The sequence below is a fragment of the Alosa alosa genome, chromosome 17, assembly GCF_017589495.1.
Source record: "Alosa alosa isolate M-15738 ecotype Scorff River chromosome 17, AALO_Geno_1.1, whole genome shotgun sequence".
Classification (NCBI taxonomy): domain Eukaryota; kingdom Metazoa; phylum Chordata; class Actinopteri; order Clupeiformes; family Clupeidae; genus Alosa; species Alosa alosa.
Window position 1 is genome coordinate 14,051,696 of NC_063205.1, and position 21,457 is coordinate 14,073,152.

A 21,457-nucleotide genomic window follows, 5' to 3' on the forward strand; every position below is an offset into this window, starting at 1 on the left:
AAATTAAACAATATCGGGTGCCTATGGACTAGGCTGGGTGAACCCAGCCTGATCTGCCCGGAGTGCCCGCTATTTATTTTTTGATTTCTTAAAAGATTGAGCTTGGTCTGATGAAAGCCAGACTAGCCATGGACCTCAGTTACACAATGCAAGGGAACATGAATCAGCCTATATTTGCACCTAACAATAACGGACAAAAGCTCTTCAACTTTGGCCCGTTAAAATGTGTATGAACAGTCTAGCGACGCATTTCATCAAGGCCCATTTGGACATGTCAGTTATTTGCACCACTGGTTAGATGTAAAACAGCATTTCGTTTCAGACTACTGTTACTTAATTTGTGCATTGACAATAAAGTATTACATGAACTAAAGATGACTAAAATCTTATGTAGAAGAAGAAACATTCACAACAAATCAAAAAAAAATCCATCCAAAAATGACCTTTGTTTTTGATAGCTGTTGAAAACGGCATGGAACTGACAGAGATGTTTTTGTTTATAAATACATAAAAAATAAATAAATAAATAAATAAATAACATTATGCTGATACCTTTTGCTTTTCCCAAATACAATGTAGCCTACAGGTGTAAGTGACCTTTCATCAATCCAGTTGCAATGGATGAACTGTGATGACCTGCCCTACTTGTGATTGTTTAGAGATTTTAAAGGTTTTATAACAATGCTACATCTTCTTTGGCTATTCTACAATCTATTCACCTTTTCAGCACCAGTAGGCTACTTTCTGTGCAGCCGCTTTTGCACACTCAGGCATGCCAAACAAGCATACACAAAAGTTTCAAGAGTGGGGGATGGAGTAAAAGATGGAGACAAATTGAAGTGTGATTTATTTTCGCGGAATGGATGTACAGGACTGAGCTGCGGTCATATTTTGTACCGCTATGCGGTACATCTAGTTTTCTGATAATTACCGGTGGACAATACATTATCCCTTACGTAATTGATTCAGGACAGTCTGCCCTACACACAGATGAAAGTCGTGTCCAGCTGGCAGCTTGCTGTGGTGAGGCATTTCAAAATGTAAGAATTTTATAATATGCTTTTTGTCTTTTTATTTTAATTTTATTATTTAAAAATCAAATCAATGCAAGTATTAATGCATGACATTGTGGCAGATCTGGGTAGCCTAGACTCCCTGAAATAAACAACATATAGGATGTGTGAATGGCGCTTACAATGACCAGAAAAAATACTTATAACTAAGGTAGTGAGAATGCCCTGAAAACAGACCACATAAGGTTAAAAGTGTTAAATGCAATACTTAAAAGTATTTCCTGTTAACTTGTTCATCCAAGTCAATTAGATTTTAAATATTACATATTAAATGAGGACACATGCAGAGTTAAAATCTATCCTGAAATGTTAAATGCTTAGAAAGAGATTAGGCAGAGGAGATCAGCTCTATTTTCTAAGGAATTAAAAAAAAAATATTTCAGATGGAATCTGATGAATTTCCCAAACTCAAATTTTGTGGTCGAGGTAAGTGAACTCTGACCTTTCTTTGTGCTACACACTGGCCACTAATTACACCAAGCAGCCTATTGCTGAACATACACATGTACTCACTCTCTCACTCACACTCACACACACAGACACACACACACACACACACTCACCTGTAGTGTGAAGTATTGCTCATGCTGTAGAACTTGACTTTATTAGGGGTGTAAGGGCCATGCACCAGGCACTGGATGGGACAAACAGATAAAGGATACAGTAGGCTAAGAATCATTCTGACACTGTCATAGCAGGCCAGTTGGCAAGCAGAAAATGTAGCTTATCAGAGAACCGCAGTGGGAATTTAATTAATATAGTTAATATTTAGTATTTAATGGAATTAAAATAGTAAGGTGCAGATCCATTAAGTGTCCTTTAGGCCAGAGTGAGGAATTTGTGTTCATAAGACATTAACAGAAAACAACATTTAGCTAATGGTAACTTGGTGACAAACAAATACTTAGAAAACAAGTTACAGAGTTGACATTTTGTAGAGCATTATGCTATAGTCCGATTCATTTTCATTTCAAAGTATCTGTGTGAGTTTGGAACATTTCAATGGGAAATCCTCTAGGAACAGATTGAAAGGGTCTATAGGAAATCAATGGGGGAAAAAATAACAGAGGAATTACATGTCTTGTGGTGTTTTTCTCTGTTGGAATGCACACTGCAGCTGGACCAACTTTGCATGTTGTCTAGACCAACTGTTCAATGTGGTGTTGTTGACCAGTATCTTGCATCTAAACCAACTTTGCATGTTGTCTGAACTGTCTGTCAGAACAGTAGGACTGAGAGTAAAGTGTAAAAGGGGAAGTAGTGACACCAGATGGTCAAAGGGTTCCACCATTTCAACAGGCCCAGCTCAATTCTGATTGGCTGAGAGACGGTCTTGGTGAGCATAAAAGGCCGAGCCTGACCTTCAGTAGTTCAGATCTCATCGGGGTAGCAGCTGCATACTCTTCCTCCTATTGCCTGACAGTTCAGTCTAGACATTGTTCTGAATGTATTCTCACTGCAATACGGTGAATAAAAGGATCAACAGTCTCTAAGTATCTCTCGTCTTCGTTGTCTCCATCGGACACTTGGTTCCAGAGTGCTAATTGAATCAAAGAGGTTCAGAGGTGGAATTTGCCGACACTTCGTTGGCTGATTAAAGACCAGACAGGGTACTGCATTTTGAATCCAGATAATGGTTTCACTACACAAGCAGATAGGCCAGCTAACAATGCATTGCAATAGTCCAGATGGGAAAGAACCACGGCCTGTATATGTATGTACATGTAAATGTGCAGTTGAGGTCCTATAACAGTCACCCTTCACTGGTAGCTTGCCCTTAGGGTTGCCTGAGCAAGTTATGCAAGTTTCCACTTCCTTGTACAATACGCCTTGTACAATAAGTCTTTTACATTTGACAATGTCAACCAAATGACTGAAGCAGCACTCAGACAGTGTACATTTGAGGCTGTTCCATACTGTAGGGCAATTCCACGCAAAACTGTCACGTCCTTAACGCCAACTAAATGCCATGGTATTATGATTATGTGAAACGTTTTTCATGTAAGTTCTACAACCAAGAAGAGTGACTGCTCAAATTTCAATTAATCGTCATTCACATCATACCATACCATGGCAAACGTGACCGTTTTGTGTGGAATTGCCCTGTACGCAAACACAATGCAAGACTCACAAATCCCTCCTGAAGTCTAAGCAAGCCATGCAGATGTTGTGCCGCCATGGGAAATACATGGCATGACACACGTGCATTGTGCTAAAAAAATTCAGACATCACATTTTGATTCACTTCACTGGTACCTTGCCCTTGGGGTTGCCTAGGCCCGTTTTGGGGTCGAGTAGCTTGTTGATGAGCAGCTTGTCCTTTTGCTTCTGTTCAGTCCAGGAGCGGCTGGCACAGCTCGGCAGATAGGTCCCGGTGGCCAGGTCCTCGTACATAGACATCAATGCCTCGTGACTTTGCTGGAAAAAGGAGCACATTTTAAATTCTATGCCTCACATTTCACCCAGACACAATCTGGTGGAGGCTGCTATGCAAGGCATGAGCCTGCATGCACTTTGGTGTCTTGCTCAGGAACACTACAACAGGGTCAGGAGGAGCCAGAGTCCTTTGACAATCCTAATACAACAGGCATACCCCGATGAGAGGCTGATAGCAAGTCTCTGACACTTACTTTCGACTCAAAGCTCTCAGGGGTCCGTCGGGCATGTCCCTCTTTCACCAGGATGTCGGTGACGCTGACGCTGTCGGCGATCTCGGTGGGCACCAGCAGGTCCACACGCACCACACCATGCAGCACGGAGTAGAGCGAGGCGGCCAGCGCGCGGCCGTGCACCAGCGTGGCAAAGCGGTTGCGGGCGCGTCGGCTCCACTGCTCACCACAGATCATCGACTGAGCCGATGGGGCAAGGAAGGCCAGACGAAACTCCAGCGCCTGAGAGATGGCGAGGGAGAGAGTTCATACCTTTTTTTGTTTTTAAACCATTGAAATAACACTGAAAAAATGTACTACAAATTCAATTTTGTAAGTCACTTTGGACAAAAGCATCTGCTAAATTACATAAATGTAAACATCATTAATGGAGATGATCCCCTTTGCACTACCTCACCCCGAAATAAGTCATGTTTTGCTTTTGCTGATAGAACGTGAGAGTATTGAAATCTGAATTCATGTAGTGAATTCTTATAGTCATAAGTAGCTCAGTTCCTTATGTTTCTTATACATGTCCTTATGTTTACAGTCAGAATTATGGTAGAATAGAAGAATTTAAGTCAGCTGTTCAGCGTTCTTCCACATATGACATGGCTGTTTTTTTTTATTTATTTAATTCTGTTCTTGTACCATGCCTGAGTATATCTTTGTTTAAACGATGTCTTTAGATTTTCTATCCCATCCTCAGCGTATGCGGAGTGATAATTCCATATTCTTCACAACGCCTGCTGGCTACATCTACTACAAGTAACTGTCTGCAACTGCCATATGTTTTAGATGACAGACTGTGGTTAGAAATAGTCAGAAAAACCACAGAAACTGACCGGAAAAAACACTTGTGTTCAGATGAGCCTTCTCTGCAGAGAATAAAGCTTTGTACCTTACCATCGGGGTGAATTTATTTTTCTTTATGCTTTGGCAACACTCTATCTCAACAGTTGTACTAATAAAGCACAAGATGAAAGAACGAGTGGGTGGAGGAAAAGAAAGAGGGGGAGAGAGAAGAACAAAATACAGAAGATGAAGATGGAAAGAGAATGCATTAGGGGGAAAACAAATTAAAAGATCACCAGAGCTTTATTACAGATGCATAGAGATGGTGTGTTTGTGTGAGAGAGAGGGAGACAAATTATTTACCTGGAAGGGCAGCGTTTGAAGCTCTGGTGGCAACTCCCTCAAACTGTTGCTTGGCACTCTAGCAGTGTTTCCAAAGTCCAAGAAGAAAACCTACACACACACACACACACACACACACCAAATTAAAATGAAAGCTGTTTTGAAAAAAACTCAAGCTGGGACCAGAGCGGATGAGTGCCAGGTACGGAAGATAAGGTTCATGAGAAAGCTCAATTACATGGCACCAAAGCTATCCACAGGAGGATATGCATACCACCATGATTGTGATTCATGCTGGTAAATTGGACAATAAAATTACACTGCCAAACAATAAATTAGTCTGGCATCTCGTTTATGTTTCATTTCATTTATGGCCAGGAATTATTATGTTTGTGCTTCTAACCCTTAAAAGGTGTGGGTTTTTGAACATTCTAACATAGATTCCGCTCCGCAACAATTGAAGGTTCTAAAATTCTATGTTGAATTCAATGAACCCAGATATTCTTTAGAACGTTCATTTTCCAACATTTCCGTCACACCGGTCTTGCCCCGGTTTTGCTGTTGGTGTTGTACTGGCAGAAATGAACCTTTTTGCATCAATCTCTTGTTTGTTTGGAGACTCATCTTTGATTTCATCTTAGTGTATGATGATTGTTTTTATTTGAAGTCGTGAACCTAATTTTCAGAAGAACAAAGGACCACTGACAGTTTCCTAAATTTCAAACAGCCCTTAAATAAACTACTCTACAAACCAGACAGATCTGCAACTTTTAACCCTAGCGTCCATGGCCTCCTTGTGGCAGTGGAACAGAAGTGCAGCTTAGGCGAGCAACTAGACCTGATCTATCTTACTTTATTTAACATTATTTAGAGTTAGGCTGTGGCTGCATGCGTGGTGTGTGACTAGTGACACTCACCCCTGTATATGATTGTACATATGTTAGGTATAAGTGAGACATCTGAATTCTACAGATATCTTAAATAAATATTTTGGGCAATAAAGATAGAATATGCTTAGCTTGACCTTAAATAGACCCTTTGGTTAGGCCATTGTAATGTGTCTCACTCTGTGTGTGTGTGTGTGTGTGTGTGTCTGAATTGTGGGGAGGATATGAGGTAAAGGGTATTGTGTGAGGGAAGTACTGACAGGAAACGTGCATCTGTCAAGCTTCTAAGTGCATGTCTGCTGAACAACTTTGACTTATTGCCCCATTCTGGGGCTGCATCCGTGTGCGTCTTTCTTACCCTGACCAGCAGCCTCTATTTGCAGATGTTTCCTCTGACTCTGCACACACCCCGCAGACCGACTGTCATCATTATTATCAGTGCCAAAGTGCATGTGTCAATATGCATGTATGAATGTGCAGGTACATAATATGAGAGTGTGTATGAATTGGTTTATGTGTGTGTCTACACCAAGAACATGCAGTGTCTTGGCCTTACGATAACTCTGCCTGCCTGCCCCCCCACCCCGCCTGTGTGTGCGTGTGTCTACTTCCTAAGTCCAGCCCAAACATGCAGTATCTTGCAGTGTCTACTTCCTAAGTCTAGCCCAAACATGCAGTATCTTGCAGTGTCTACTTCCTAAGTCCAGCCCAAACATGTGGATCTTCATATGCATGTTTTTGTTTGTGTGTGTTTGTTTGAGTGTGTGTGTGTAGAATTAGTAGTTCTGTAGAATTCTGGGGTATTCTTACTGTATTCTGATGTGTTCATATGTTACTCCTGTGTGTAGTAATGGGGAGAGGTCCATACCATTGTATACAACTTTGTTTTGACCAAAAGCTTGACCAGATGTGGACACGGGTCAGGAGGATTTAGGCCTATGCCACAAACACGTAGGATTTACCATCGAGGGTCATACTGCCATGTTGGTTGTAGAAATCGCTGAGGCCTCAGCCATAACATGTGCCCAATGAGATATCGTTTTGGTCCAGGGTCAGTATTTTTCCATCTGGTCATAGCCAGTTTTGTGCAATGGTTGGTACCTGCCACTTTGACATGATTTACATCGAGGAAGCGACTCGAGGAACATCTTCTGTCAGGACGCTCAGAAGCCCGCTTCTAATAACAACCACGACTGTTCGACTCTGTGCACTTTTTCTGTTCAAGACTTGCCTGTGTTTTGTTATTCATTGTTTTACCATCTACAATAACTTCATCTAATCACCGATCCTGATCTAACCATCAAGCTTTATTCAGACCATCTTCCCAACACGACACAAAATTTTCCTGGGGAAACCAGAGAATCCAACAGTACATAGTATATGTACTTACACAAACATCTCGATATCTCAGCCCTCTAGTAGCTGTGTGTGTTGTGTGTATACACATACCGTATGTATACTAACGTATGTGTATGTGGCTATCCACATGTGCTTGTGAATATTTAGAGTGTGCTACTCGACTCGGTGTACCTCCACTTCCACAGAGCTGCTGGGCACGTGCAGTATCTTGGCTCTGTAGTAGCGGGATGGGGTATCCGGCTCCTCGTCCTCACTGAAGGGGGCCAGGCACAGCAGGTTGGGGTACAGCGAGGAGGCCAGAGGCTGGAGCTCGCACGTGTTGATGGCCGCTGTCAGCTGCCGCTGCTTGGTAACGCTCGCCTCGCCCGCCTGGAAGCCCCAGAAGTGACCCACCTCCATCACCTGTGAACCACGGGGTCAAAGATGAGAACGTTTTACATGCTAACAGCTAAGGAACAAAGTTGAAAAGCACACAGGTCTTGGTTAAGAAATAGATAAAAACAAGGCAAAATAACAGGCACAACAATAAGCACAGACCAGAGATACCTCAGCTCAGGAGGTAGGGAGTAGAAAATGAAGGAAAATGACCGCCAACATTTTTTGTCATGGTTTTGGTACTTGGTAATATACCAAGCACATCCCCCACCATCCCCACACCAACCGAAGATGCTGACACACACACACACACACACACACAGACACCTTAGTTATGTTGACGATGAAGACCCGATTGGAGGGAAGCCTCTCTGGATCAATGAGGCTCAAGAAATCCACAGGAGACACAGTGTGGTTCAGGAAGTCCACATTGACCCTAGAAGAGAACCGAGACAGAATTTGTGTACAGATGCATATTTACCATTTTATATGTGTTTATTACCTTGTGTCCCATTTCCATAGTTTGGTTGAAGTCCTTTCCTGAAAGGCAACACTTGACAAACAATATCTCAATAGTTGTTCAAATAAGGCTAGAACAATTCACTGCTCAATTATTTTCCTGTGGCTATTGTTACAGTAACAATGAGAGTAAACAGAATGTTGATTGTCATTGATTGTCTCAATATTAACAGGCCAGAGGTGTGTTCAAATTTGGCAAACAGTGGCGAACGTTCATGGTGAACATGTTTTCAGTTAAATTTGAATGATTTGGTGTAAACATTCCATTGTAACGGTAATTGCATGGTAATTGTATGTTCGCAGAGAACTACCTCCTCAGACTGTTCCAACTCTTCCAACTTTTTGTGTATGTAAATGAGTGTGTGTGTTCACTTGTGAGTGTGGGGGTAATGAGGTGTGTGTTTATGTGTGCGTGTGTGCATGCGTGTGAGTGTGTGTACACATGCATGTGTGTGTGTGTGTGTGTGTGTGTGCCTGCATATGTATGCATTTGTCTTTATGTGTTTGTGTGTGTGTTTGTACGCATGTGTGTATGTGTGAGCGTATGTACGCATGCGTGTGTGTGTTTGATTGTGTATGAGTGTGTGTGCGCGTCTGTGTGTGTGCGCGCGTTTTTGTGTGTGTGTGCATGTGTGCGTGTGCTTATAGAAATGTAGTACGGTCACATCAACATAATCCTCTACTGGCAACCCTTCGCTCAACTCCACCTGCATCTACAGGCCGATTGGTGTACAGTCACTAAATATACAAATTAATTGATTGTATGACCCCCAAGAACGGAATTCATCTCCAACAAGTTTTGTGCAGCCCGGTCTTTCAGCGTCCCGGGAATCAGACACAAAATTACTGAAGAAAAATACAATGTTGCAAAAACAAATCCGGAAGAAAAAAAACTGACTAAACCTATATGACCACTGCTTCGTTAGTACGGCGGTCATAATGACTAATTATACTTATAGTATAGTATTTTGGGTGCAGCTGTGTGTGTGTGTTGTGTCGGGTCAGACTATTTATGACCTGACTGAGACATTCTGTGTCTGTCTAGGTCAAGGAGCAGCATTTTCAGCCATAGAGGGGGAAAAGCCTGCATGCCCCAAGTGGTTGCGTTCCTATAGGAGAGTAGATTACATGTAAAATCCCATAGACCTAGTTTTCAAAAAAAATATTATGAAGCCATATCAGCAACGTTTAAACTAACTGTGAACATTTCATGAGATATTTTGCTTAAATTAAAAAAAATTGGCTCCTTTTGTTTTTTAAATGGACTACAACAACTACAATTCACAACACAACTCACACAAGTACTTGCAAAAATGGTGTTCCAGTCGTGTGTAGTCATATATTGTAGTAGTGTGTGTGCATGTGTGGGTGTGTGTACCGTGCGTTGCGCAGGTGTGTGATCAGGGCTTTCTCCCCAGCGTAGGTCTCCACCTCCTCGTTGGAGTAGACGGCCAGCCTCAGGTCCTGCTTCTTCTGGGCCAGTAGCAGCGCCAGAGACACCTCCTGGAGAACGCTGGCCCCCTGTGTGGCCGACCGGCAGAACTCCACATACGCTCTACCGCACGCACGCGCACACACACACACACACACACGCACACCGCACACAGACATACAAAAGTGTGTGACAGACACACACACAGACATAAAAAGGTGTAATTGTGTGCATGAGTAAGTCTTTCATGCATTTCGTGTAGACACTACTTGAACATCTGAAAGCTCTTGGAATAACGTCTGGAGTTGGATTAGGGTTAGGAAATGGACGTGGATCTTTCTCATGTTTTTCTAAAACTGTTTTTCACATCTGTTTTCCAGTTTTATGACTTCCCTAGATAAAATCCCTTAGGTCCTTAAGTTGTGTGCTGTCCAAAAGTTATTAAAAATAGTCACAGACTACAAGTCTTTCAATTATACTAGTTGACTGTAAATGTGTACTGTAAATGTTTACAAATAATAGACTCTCTTCAAAAGAATCTTAAAATGTGCTTCTGATGTAGCCTGGGAAACCCAGAAGAACTTCTGGCAAATTTGGGATTTTCTTAAGGGTCTGGTGTCAACCAGGCTACTTCTAATGTGCTGTTTTCACACACTGAATCAGGTGATGTCATTCTTCAGTCAAAACTATGCTTCATAAATAAGACATATTTTTTAGCATCGTTTTTGTGTCATTGCTCAGTGATGTCTCTATGATAAGAAATTGGGGAAACTTTCATACCTGAAAAAACAGATAAAATGAATCACACACGCACACACACGTGTTACCTGGTGCTGTCAAAGGCGATAGTCTTGACCTGGCCACATTGGCGGAACAGGGACTGGACTTGTTTGTAGTACAAGAAGGCAAACGGTGGCATGTTACGAATCTAAGAAAAACAAGGTGTCATCCAAAAAAGTTCAAAATTGCCTACCGATATAACTTGTGTCACTTAACTATATATGCAATGTATAGGTATAGATCCTTCTGTGTTGACCCCAAGATCTTGAATATGCTTCACCTTTCTATTATACTACTGTTCTAAAAATTGCCCTCTGTAAGTCTTCAAGAGTCCTATTTACCCCACTGCAAAGCTAAATCTGTACACTGATCTAGATGAGGATATCTGTCAAATAAACTATAAGGGGAAGGGCACACTAGTAAATGTGGATTAAGGCAACTAGAGATGCAACGATATGGAATTTTAGGGCCAATAACGATAACCAATATATCGGTTTGTTATGGCTGATCTCGATAAATATCAGTATACGATAACCGATAATATTACTCTTGAAAAAAATTATTTTTGAAAAGTGGGACATGTAGTAAGAAATGTTTAGCCTTAGAGATGAGTACCATATGTGTGTGCTATATTCATCCATTTTCTCTTTTGGTGTTGTTTGTGAACATGTTAAAAGATGGAAATGCAGCAGTAGGCAGAAAACAGAAGGAAAGATTTATGTCCAGCACCTGTGGAATGTCATGTTCAAGGTGTTTGTGAAATCATGCTACTTGTGTTGTCCCTTGGAGAATGTTTGCCAGGCCTACGCTCAGGCGGGCTGGCGCCCTAGGCCTTATTTACTGCCTTGGGGTCCAGACTGGATTCCACAGATGTCGGTCACTAGACATTATTTTGAGGAAGAAGTAGCCAACCAAGCTAAAGTAGATCAGTGTAGTCAGGCTAGAGCTTTTAAAAAATATTGGCACAAATTATCAGCCAAAATTCTGTTATCGGAATAATATATATATTTTTTTCCCACGTATCGGCCAATAAGGGGACAGCAGTGGCCTACTGGTTAGCGCTTCGGACTTGTAACCGCAGGGTTGCCGGTTCAAACCCCGACCAGTAGGCACGGCTGAAGTGCCCTTGAGCAAGGCACCTAACCCCTCACAGCTGCTGCTGTTGTGCAGGCAGCTCACTGTACCGGGATTAGTGTGTGCTTCACCTCACTGTGTGTTCACTGTGTGCTGAGCATGTTTCACTCCGTGTGATTCACGGACTGGGATAAATGCAGAGACCAAATTTCCCTCACGGGATCAAAAGAGTATTTATACTTATATACAATAATGTATCAGCTGCCAATATCCAGAAGCTATTGTTGGGGAGATCAGTGTGAACTGGTGTAGACGTACCACCACAGTGGTTGTGGGATCGTAGCCAGACAGCTCCTTAGCAGCTAGCTCATCATCAATCTCGCCCTGCTGGTAGTAGTCTGGGTAGAAGGCTCCAGCAATCACCACCTTACACACACACAAAGGCTTCAGTCACCCAAACAAGACTCTTTTGGACTGTAACAGCTCAAAGGGGCTGGTTTCCTGAAACTTTTTTTGGTTGTCATATCATACACTACAGACATAAACTATATGGACAAAAGGTGGCACATAACACATTATGGGATGTCAAGTTTCTGTAGGTATTAAGGATGGCCATGTGTCCCAATATTGTTTTGTCCGTACATAGTATTTCTGTCAGTTATAATCAATTAAGGTTTGGTGCTTATTGTCCAAGTGTTACTGCTGGTGTTCAAGTCCAAGCTGATGCTTTTACATGACAACACTTTCCCGTCCCTTTCTCACATCCTCACCTGTAAGATGAACTTCTGGATGTGCAAGTTGGTGTAGTCCAGGGAGGAGTGACTGGAGCCGGGGTGCATGTTAAACTGGGCAACACGCCTCTTCAAGTCCTCATACAGCTCTGCTACCTGAAAACAAGACACACCTGCATGAATCCTTGAGACATTGTTTTGATAACTTTTCTGTTTTCATGAGTTTTCTGTGCAATTGATTTGCTATGTAATTGTAGTTGAGCAAAACAATGAAAATATGTCCATGATCAGTGTTTGGGGTTCTTGCTTGTCTCAAGCTTGTTGAGACAGGGAGAAACCCACTTGGCCAAGCGGTATCAAACATTATAAGATTATACAAATAATCTTTAAACCATTGCTGTGCGTCTTTATAGAACTTAGGAGAGCATAAGTGTCTAAAGAGAATTTCTGTGACAATTGTGATTTTTGATGTTCATGGGTGTGTTTGTACCTCTCTGACTCTTTTGATAGAAATGCAATTCTCTTTCCCCCAATCCAGTTCATCCTAGTAGATGTGTTGGTGAATAAGAAAATACAAATGATAAAATGTACAATACAGCATACACAGAACATATATTTACTGCTACATACACACACACAGTCATGAAGTAAAGTTACAGAACATTCACTATCATAAACCTGAGAGCAAAACATTCTCATGTTTACTTGACTGATTAGCAAACTTTTTTTTTTTTTTTTTTTAAATAAGATCATTCCATACGCAATATCTGCAACTAAGTTCTTTTTTTAAGAGGCATCTAGTGACTTCTGCAAAAAAAGGTCTCCTATTCTGGAAATGACCTCAAAACTAAACTATCAAAGGCGGCCCATATTCTATAAAATATACCACCAGAAACATTTCAATGTCTTACAAATATTAACTTATCAGAGTCAACAGCACAAATTATGTCAACAAACAAAAAACAATGTATGCTGTATGCACTCTTACCTTGGTATGTCGGAACTCGCCCTTTGATTTCAGAGAGTGCCATGCCTTTAAAACAAAATGACGCATACCACATGAAACATCACAAGACTCACATCACATATGAAACACTATGCAAGGATATGGTGTAAAACATAAGTAGTTGTTTTGAATGTCGTGACAAAACCCGCACACACACACACACGCACGCACACACACACACACAGTCAAAGACAGACAGAGACACATCCTAACACACACACACACACCTTAAAGGCATTGAGGCAAGCAATGTAGTCACTGGGAACGCCATTTGCAAATGTTAACTTGCTCCTGTGGGAGAAAAATCCGAAGCAATGGGTCACTTCTAGCAGGAAAGAGGCAAATTCTTTGAGCTGGATGCACCACACTAGGATCAGTTTATGGCCCAGCGACAAGTATTTTAGGCCTATCTCAGGTCAGAATAATATTTATAATAAATTACAATGCAGCTTTGTTGTGTAAAGAAGGATAAACCTTACAGAGGGAACAGTATAGAGAGGAAAGAGAGGGGGAGAGAGAGAGAGAGAGAGTGAGAGAGAGAGAGAAAAAAAGAAAGAAATAAAGAACGAAAGAGTGAGAAAGAAATAAGTTGAAGTTTATAGACAAACATATTTAAGTAGTCATGTGTGTGTACCTTCAGTTTGAATATCTTACTCCATGCTAAGTGGACTTGTAGGTCAAAATGTATGAACTCATACTAAAGTCTAACATAAACACCCATTGTTCTGAAAAGTAGTAAAACATGTTGGGTTGACAATCTCTCAGTGTTGGAAAACTGAATTATTAGCAAAACACGTTAAATAGAGGGAGGATGCTGACAAAATGTCAAGAGCAGGTTCTCTTGTTCTCCTGAATGTGGATGTTTATGGCTGCTTTCGATAACAAAAAAAGAGGTATGGGTCTCTAGCTGTACATGATAACTGTCTGTCCTTGACATTGAACATTGTTTTTTGTTACTTTTCATTTCAATGAATCAATGAAACAAAACAAAACAAAAAATTCCTAACAGACTGACCGGAACCCTGCCAGAGGCTGCAGATGAGGTGCGTTAAAGAAGCTCTTCAGTGACAGACAAGCAGCTGGGGAGAGATAAATGGACACACGGGTTGGGTGAAAGTCTCATAATTTCATTTCTAAAGTCATGTAGGCTAGCGTGTACACATACAGCCTTTCAAAGTCATGCCATAGAGTTATGTCATTATACAGCCCATAGTTATTCACACCATGACTATTTTTGATTTTATATAGTTTTTCTTTTTTCAGCAATAAAACATAGAATTTGTTTTTTTTTTTTTAAATCTGATTTATCTCTTTATGTCAGAATGTATGGTCTTTGTCATGTGCTTATGTTGTTTCCAGGTATAAAAACATATTGGTCAAATTAAAATGCTTTATAAATCAAAATTTTGCATGAATATGAATAATTTTGGGCTTAACTGTGCATTATTGTTGCCACTGTTGCTCAAACAGTTATATGTATATAACAGAAACCTGTTACATATAACAATCTATATTCACATTTTTAACTGCCTGACCCATGGCTCAGCGCTTAGATGGCAGATGGCACAGCGCTTAGAAACTTGAAGCCCTGTAGTAGCAAAGAAAAGACTGTACCGATGATTAGGCAGTCGTCCAGAACACCAAACACGTGCCCAAGAACGATCATCTTCCCGAGGTGCAAACCCACAGGTAAGTGTGCAAGCACACGGCCTAGAAAGGTCATCTCCCCATCATAGCGCTTCTGACTGGGGCTGTTTACAGACAGTGCTCCCATCTACACAGTGAAACACACAGACACACTTTTAGCAGATCACATTCTGATACTCACTTTGCCATTAAACTTAAACTTGTCTGTGTTCCTATTCAAATTAGTGGGAGACTTTAACCTTTCAGCAAATGGACACGTATCAATTTGTGTGTCATTAATCTGCAAATTACATCTTTGATTTTTTGTGAGCCGTTATGTGAAAAGAGGGGGTAGGAGTGGAGACTCTACCCGGGGAAGCCATGTAGCAAAATAAATAACATGAAATGAAGACATCAAGATGAGAAAAAGATTGAAACAGTAAAACACGTATTTACATAACCTCTATAGCAGTCAAGTAAAACCCTGAGGTTATTTTTTAAACATAGTGAAGTTATTCTTCACTGATATTATTCTTCAATAACATACTGAAGTTATTCTTTTTGTACTCTCTGTGACCCAGTGAAACCTTTTTGAAAGGAAAAATAAAAAACCTCTCGGCCTTGCAGCTGCAAAGATAATGACACAGCAGACCCATGCTCTAGAGCAGGGGTGGACAAACTTCTCGAAAGACACCTTTTGGCCAATCAGCATCTGACAGGGTTACTAATATTGGTGGAAACCATCTTCCCATCATGCATAAAAATATATGCAAAACTGTATAGTTCTGGCTCTTTCCAGTTGGGTGTAAGCAGGGCTTTCTTATCTTGTTTACTTCATAGCAGCCAATGCCCACCTCTTACTTGTCCTTGCTCTTATCCTCACCAGCTGACATCATCCCCTCTCTCTTGGCCATCTAATGAGAGGCCTAGTGTCTACTGTATCCTCCTGCACCGTACCCCATTCCTTGACTGTTGGTCTGGTCTGTTCAAGATGTGTAATAGCCTTAAAACGCTTATAATAACTGCAGTAATATTAAAGCTTATAAAAAAACATAAATGCATCAACACCACATCGGGCCAGATCCGGCCCGTGGGCCGCAGTTTGCCCACCCCTGCTCTAGAGTCTAAACTAAGAACTGCAGAGGAAAACATTTGACCCCAGTGCTACCGACCAAAAGCTATTTCCTCTGGCAGCATTAGTGCTGACCCTCAAAAGATAAGAGACCAATAATTCTAAACAACACACTTTTCATAGGAACTAGGCGCCACCTGCTGGTGAGTACTTGAAGTGCAGGAGGGGCTTGAGCAGTGTATAAGAAGTGTTGTGTGACTATTACATGACTGTGCTTTACTGTTATATTGTTTTATGTTATATGTTTTATGAATTGTATTTGTATGCTTACATTTGTGAAGTAACTTTGTGTGACATAAAAGGTGCATTTTCAAAATACATTTAATCACTATATATGTTTACTTCCACAAAGATTTATAAATTCAGGCATAGTTATGGGTAAGAATCACTGAAAAGGTTACTGTGAAATGAGCAGACTTCGGCTTTAACAGTTTAAAAAAAGAGGTGAAAAACAGTTGTGAGGCTGTTAAGAAAGTTGTGATTAGCAAAGACACAGACCGCTTTGAGCTTCAGCACAGTCCTCTCGATATCGTTGAGGTTGGGTGGGGAGAGAGCCGTGGCAAGGAGTGTCCGGGGGTCACCCATGTCCAGCAGCTTCACCTTCAGTAAGATGGAGTCCAGAGGAGAACGCTGGACACACACACACACAGTTTGTTTTGTTACTGGGTCATTCCGTGTCAAATCACCCAGTGGCTGGCAGGTCACCCTCTCCCAAAAAAATCACAGGTGTTTGTAGACCAAACCTATGCATAAATCTTAAATAGTATATCTGTATCACTAATGGTTCCAAAACTACAGCCCTTTGAAGTTTCAAGTCATTTTAAGCATCGTGGTGAACAATCCTTTTTGTTCAACTTCCAACATTATTGGCTCTTTTGGTATTTTACACACATTAGTGAAACTATGTGAATAGAAGTACATTTTCCTGTTGAATTAAACAATCCAATCAAATCAGGTGTATCTTGTGTAATTCCCCCTCTGCAAAGCTCTGAAAATGGCTATAAATTCATTATGTGAAAAAACATCACCACCTTTGAGGGCTTGTCATTCAAAAAGTATGTGACAAAAATTCATCAGATTTTTTTCCCACTCATGTATGGATTATAAGGTCATGTCCATGCATTAACTTTGGTTGTTAACATCATCATATTGTCAGAGCATTTTTATTAAATTGGGCTTGATTTTCAAAAAGCCCGTTTTCATCTTTTCATTTCATCATTTCACCACGTGGACAGTTAACAGGATTTTTTAAAATTTTACCATATATATATATATATACCTCTGTATGTGAGGATCATCTGCCCAAAATGTGGGCTTGTTGCTGAGTTTCTTCATTGAGATAAGATTTTTTACAAATATTGTCTATAAATCCACTGAATTTGTATTGGATCTGCAGTACCACTTTGCACCACATGTGGTGCTCTTTTAATACAATGGAAGTCAATGGAAGAGTAAGAGAGTCACTTGTTTGCTGCACATATCACATCTAAACATACAGTTTATGGTTCATATGGTTCAAGTAAAAAGGGGTTTCTAAAATTCAGTGCATTGTCAGATGCAGAAAAATCAATACTAAAGATTTATCTTTTTACAAATGCCTCTTGGATCCACGAGTCCTCAAACCTTGTTAGGAATACTTGTGATGGAAACACACATGGTCATCTTCATCAACCTTGATGAACTGAATTTTAGAAACCCATTGTTTCTTGAATATGTTCCAACTTCTTTCCCAGATCACATGGAGACAAAGCACTGATCTCCATCTTGATGCTCTTTGTCTATGTATCACAGAGGACTGCATCCCAAGCATATGACGATGGATATAGACTTTGCCTAACCAGCTGGCTAGAAATTATTAAAGTGCTCACATAGGCACTGATAGGTTGAAGCTGGTGTAGAAAATTCATTACAAAGATGGTAATTATGCTAAATCCTGTTGCTGCATGTATGATGACCAGTCAGTCTTATTGTGTGTATAATTTACTTGATCAGTTTATTTTCTCTAAATAAGATTTATGTATGAGTAGTATGTTGTTCATGTTGCAATAATTATTTGGACCAATTCAACTATGAACCATAAACTGTGTGTTTAGATTGGATATGAGCAGCAAACAAGTGACTCTCTTACTCTTCCATTGACTTCCATTGTATTAAAAGAGCACCACGTGTGGTGCAAAGTGGTACTGCAGATCCAATACAAATTCAGTGGATTTATAGACAATATTTTAAAAAAATCTTCTCTCAATGAAGAAACTCAGCAACAAGCCCAACTTTTGGGCAGATGATCCTCACATACAGAATGATATATGGTAAAATTTAAATCCTGTTTACTGTCCACGTGGTGAAATGAGAAGATGAAAACAGGCTTTTTGAAAATCAAGCCCAATTTTAAAAAAATGCGCTGAAAATATTCAAATTATAACAACCAAAGTTAATGCATGGACAGGACCTTATAATACATACATGAGTAGGGAAAAAATCGGATGAATTTGTGTCACATACTTTTTGAATGAGAAGCCCTCAAAGGTGATGATGTCTTTTCACATTATGAATTTCTAGCCATTTTCAGAGCTTTCCAGAGGGGAAAGTACACAAGATACGTCTGATCCGATTGGATTTTTTAATTCAACAGGAAAATGTACTTCTATTCACATAGTTTCACTAATGTGTGTGAAATACCAAAAGAGCCAATAATGCTGGAAGTTGAACAAAAAGGATTGTTCACCACAATGCTTAAAATGACTAAGTTTCAAAGGGCTGTAGTTTTGCAACGATTAGTTATACAGATATACTATTTAAGATCTATGCATGGATTTGGTCTACAAACACCTGTTATTTTTTTCAGATTTTTTCGGAGAGGGTCACCTGCCAAATTGCGCTGAAATTGGGTGATTTCACACGGAATGACCCTACTGGTAGACGGAGTCTAGAACGTTTTTCAGAGCATCCCACAGATACATGCACACACAGATTATGTGCAAAAAGTGACACACCAAATGCTTTCCTCTGCTCTAGGCATATGTCTTACAAGACCAGTGGCACATAGGACAACTCTCACCAGCATCTCGGGAATCACAAAATCTGGGATCTCTCTTTCCCAGAAGTCCTTGGTGACCAGGCGGTAACAGTAACCCTTGGAGACCCGCCCTGCTCGACCTGAAATGCCAAACAAAACATTCTTTAGTGGTGCATGCAATCTGACCACCTGAACATAAGATCTAGTGAATATGGTTAAGACCAGCAAAGCTATGCTACTGCAGTTTGGCTTGGTAATAGAGATGTACCGATATTTCACTCGGTAAATATTGTGTTATGAGCAGACCGGGGCATAATTGTTTTTGCCACTGAAGGGTATGATTAACAACAATAATAAAACAATCAAACAAATATTGGCATCAGCAATCAGCCAAATTGTTATTTAAAACATTGTCAAGTCAAGTCAAACATTGGTATCAGCACCGGCCCATCATTTCACAATCGATGCATCCCTACTTATTAAGTAGACTAATTCCCATGTGCTAAGTGAATGCAGTACTTTTAGATAATTTAAAAACAACACAGAAGTAACTGTGGGAAATGTCCAGTAATTAGACTTAACACTTTAGCTGTTAAATGTCTACTTGGGTTGGGTCTACTGACTATACTTTAAAGAAATGTAGACATTTACAAGGATGACTTTTGTCCATGAGCTCTGAGGTCAATCTCCCTTAGGGAGTATGGAGTAATACCAGCTTTTCTTTATCATGACAGGTCTTTTATTATTATTTTATGAAATCAATCAAGAATATCCTGTGTATCCTCTTTTAGTTCTATAAATAGTGGTATAACTGTCTAAGACAGACTTGTTGCTCTCATGCTCGCTAGGATGCTTGTGTGATTGTAACCTGTCTCCGGCGTCGTGAATAAAGGCTTGCCTGTGAGTTACTTTTTTTTTCTTTCCTCTTTGTGAATTAATACTTAATCTTTACCACATCATGGAGCAACTCGGTGTGAAGATCTGTGCCATGAGAACAGGAAGGCTAAGCAGTGAGCACACACCTTTGCGTTGGTTGCAGTTTGTCTTGGAGGACCACGTGAGGCGGAGTGAGCGGAAGTTTGTGTCTTTGTCACACACCAGGTGCCGTGCCAGACAGAAGTCAATTACTGTTAATGACACACACACACACAATATAAATTGCACTTGGTATTAATCATTGATGATGCATTGATGTAGATGGTGCAGTGGTCAAGCCCTGCCTTTCAAGAAGAAAGGCAGGGCTTGTTGTTGGGTTTAACAAAACACAAATGTCATGATCTGTACAGACAGAGTGACTGAGCAGAATTTTTTCTGTGTCGAAACGTGACACTTACCATATTTCACATCTGGTACTGTGACTGAGCTTTCAGCTATGTTAGTGGAGAGGATGATCTGACACACAAACACACACACACACACACACACACACACAGAGGACAAGGGTTTAGAAATGATCATAGATGACCTAGATCTCTTCACATGCAGCGTTGACGTAGTTGTTCTTAATCTTCCCATTCTGCCCACAATTACCTTCCTGTATCCAGCCACAGGAACCAAGAAAACCTCATTCTGCTCTTCCAGCGTCACTGTGGAATGGAGTGGGTAGACCTGCAACCTACACACACACACACACATTGTAATCAGAGATAACTACAAAAATGGCAAGTCACAAATAGAGCTGTATCATTCATTGATTCACTTGCTTACGCTGCACACACATATTACACACACACACACACACACACACCTCTTGCGCCCAAGTTTGGATAGGGCATCCTGCATGTACTGGATCTCAGCAAGGCCAGGCAGGAAAACCAGAACACTGCCCCTCACTGGAAGCTTCACAAGCCCCTTCCTCTCCCTCTCCTCCCCTTCATGACTGGGGGACAATAAAAACAACAAGCAAGTGCACAGTTCAAACTCACACATTCACACTGGTCACCACTGGTCTTCTACTCTACTTTTACTGTCCGGGTCAGACCCAATAAGTGGTGGGAGTAAAGTTGGGTGTTGGAAGAATGCGGATGGGGGGGGAGCATGTTTGGTATTTTAAGCCCCCAACGGCAGCTCTGCATGGAAGGCACTAGGGTTAGGGTTAGGGCAAAGATCCTTGATTACTAGCAAGATAGAGCAACGTAATTCGTTACTATGGGAGCAAAACGGGACAGTTCCGGTCTGCATAAGTGGGAGTGTCACCTTACGTCACTAAATAAACTCTCTCTCTTAATAAGCAATAAGAACAGATAAACATAATTGTGTTCACAGTATTATTGCCTATAATCATGTATGATACCAATTAATCATTCTTTAGGACATGATATGAATAATTTAATTAGTCATGTGAACTGAGCTAGCTAGCTAGCTAACGCTAGCTTGAAATGCTATACAAGAGTAGCTATGGCAATACAGCTATGCGCTAACAAGTGACTAGTAGTTGAAGGACTTCGCTTAAACTTAATATACTGTTGCAAATTCACTTGAGTATAAACTATCCACTTTAACTAATGTCAGTAATGTTATTCAGCTAGTTGTCATTTCAAAGAAATTACACTTCTCCGCTTAAAATGTTACCTTAGCTAAGAGGCTAGCTAGCATGCTAACAACCGGACAGTAACTGGCAGCAGCATGGTCTGATATTAAGTTATTTTATTACAAATCCGAA

The 21,457-nt window shown here is 40.6% G+C and overlaps 1 protein-coding gene across 2 annotated transcripts in view; it reads right to left on the bottom strand.

Annotated features, from left to right (window-relative positions):
• The window catches only part of tdrd9 (tudor domain containing 9), a 35,747-nt gene that overhangs the window by 6,813 nt on the left and 7,477 nt on the right, over window positions 1–21,457 (bottom strand). For both annotated transcript variants that reach the window (XM_048267267.1, XM_048267265.1), the window contains exons 10-30: window positions 20,543–20,674; window positions 20,326–20,410; window positions 20,130–20,187; window positions 19,818–19,922; window positions 18,838–18,935; window positions 16,278–16,409; window positions 14,636–14,795; window positions 14,037–14,100; window positions 13,249–13,312; window positions 13,004–13,048; window positions 12,506–12,559; window positions 12,055–12,171; window positions 11,603–11,710; window positions 10,258–10,358; window positions 9,377–9,553; window positions 7,807–7,915; window positions 7,276–7,506; window positions 4,880–4,969; window positions 3,704–3,964; window positions 3,330–3,491; window positions 1,637–1,707 (exon numbers count right to left, since the gene is read on the bottom strand). In XM_048267267.1, coding sequence (XP_048123224.1) covers window positions 1,637–1,707; window positions 3,330–3,491; window positions 3,704–3,964; window positions 4,880–4,969; window positions 7,276–7,506; window positions 7,807–7,915; window positions 9,377–9,553; window positions 10,258–10,358; window positions 11,603–11,710; window positions 12,055–12,171; window positions 12,506–12,559; window positions 13,004–13,048; window positions 13,249–13,312; window positions 14,037–14,100; window positions 14,636–14,795; window positions 16,278–16,409; window positions 18,838–18,935; window positions 19,818–19,922; window positions 20,130–20,187; window positions 20,326–20,410; window positions 20,543–20,674 — 2,424 coding nt within the window. The remainder of the gene's footprint in view (window positions 1–1,636; window positions 1,708–3,329; window positions 3,492–3,703; window positions 3,965–4,879; window positions 4,970–7,275; window positions 7,507–7,806; window positions 7,916–9,376; window positions 9,554–10,257; window positions 10,359–11,602; window positions 11,711–12,054; window positions 12,172–12,505; window positions 12,560–13,003; window positions 13,049–13,248; window positions 13,313–14,036; window positions 14,101–14,635; window positions 14,796–16,277; window positions 16,410–18,837; window positions 18,936–19,817; window positions 19,923–20,129; window positions 20,188–20,325; window positions 20,411–20,542; window positions 20,675–21,457) is intronic.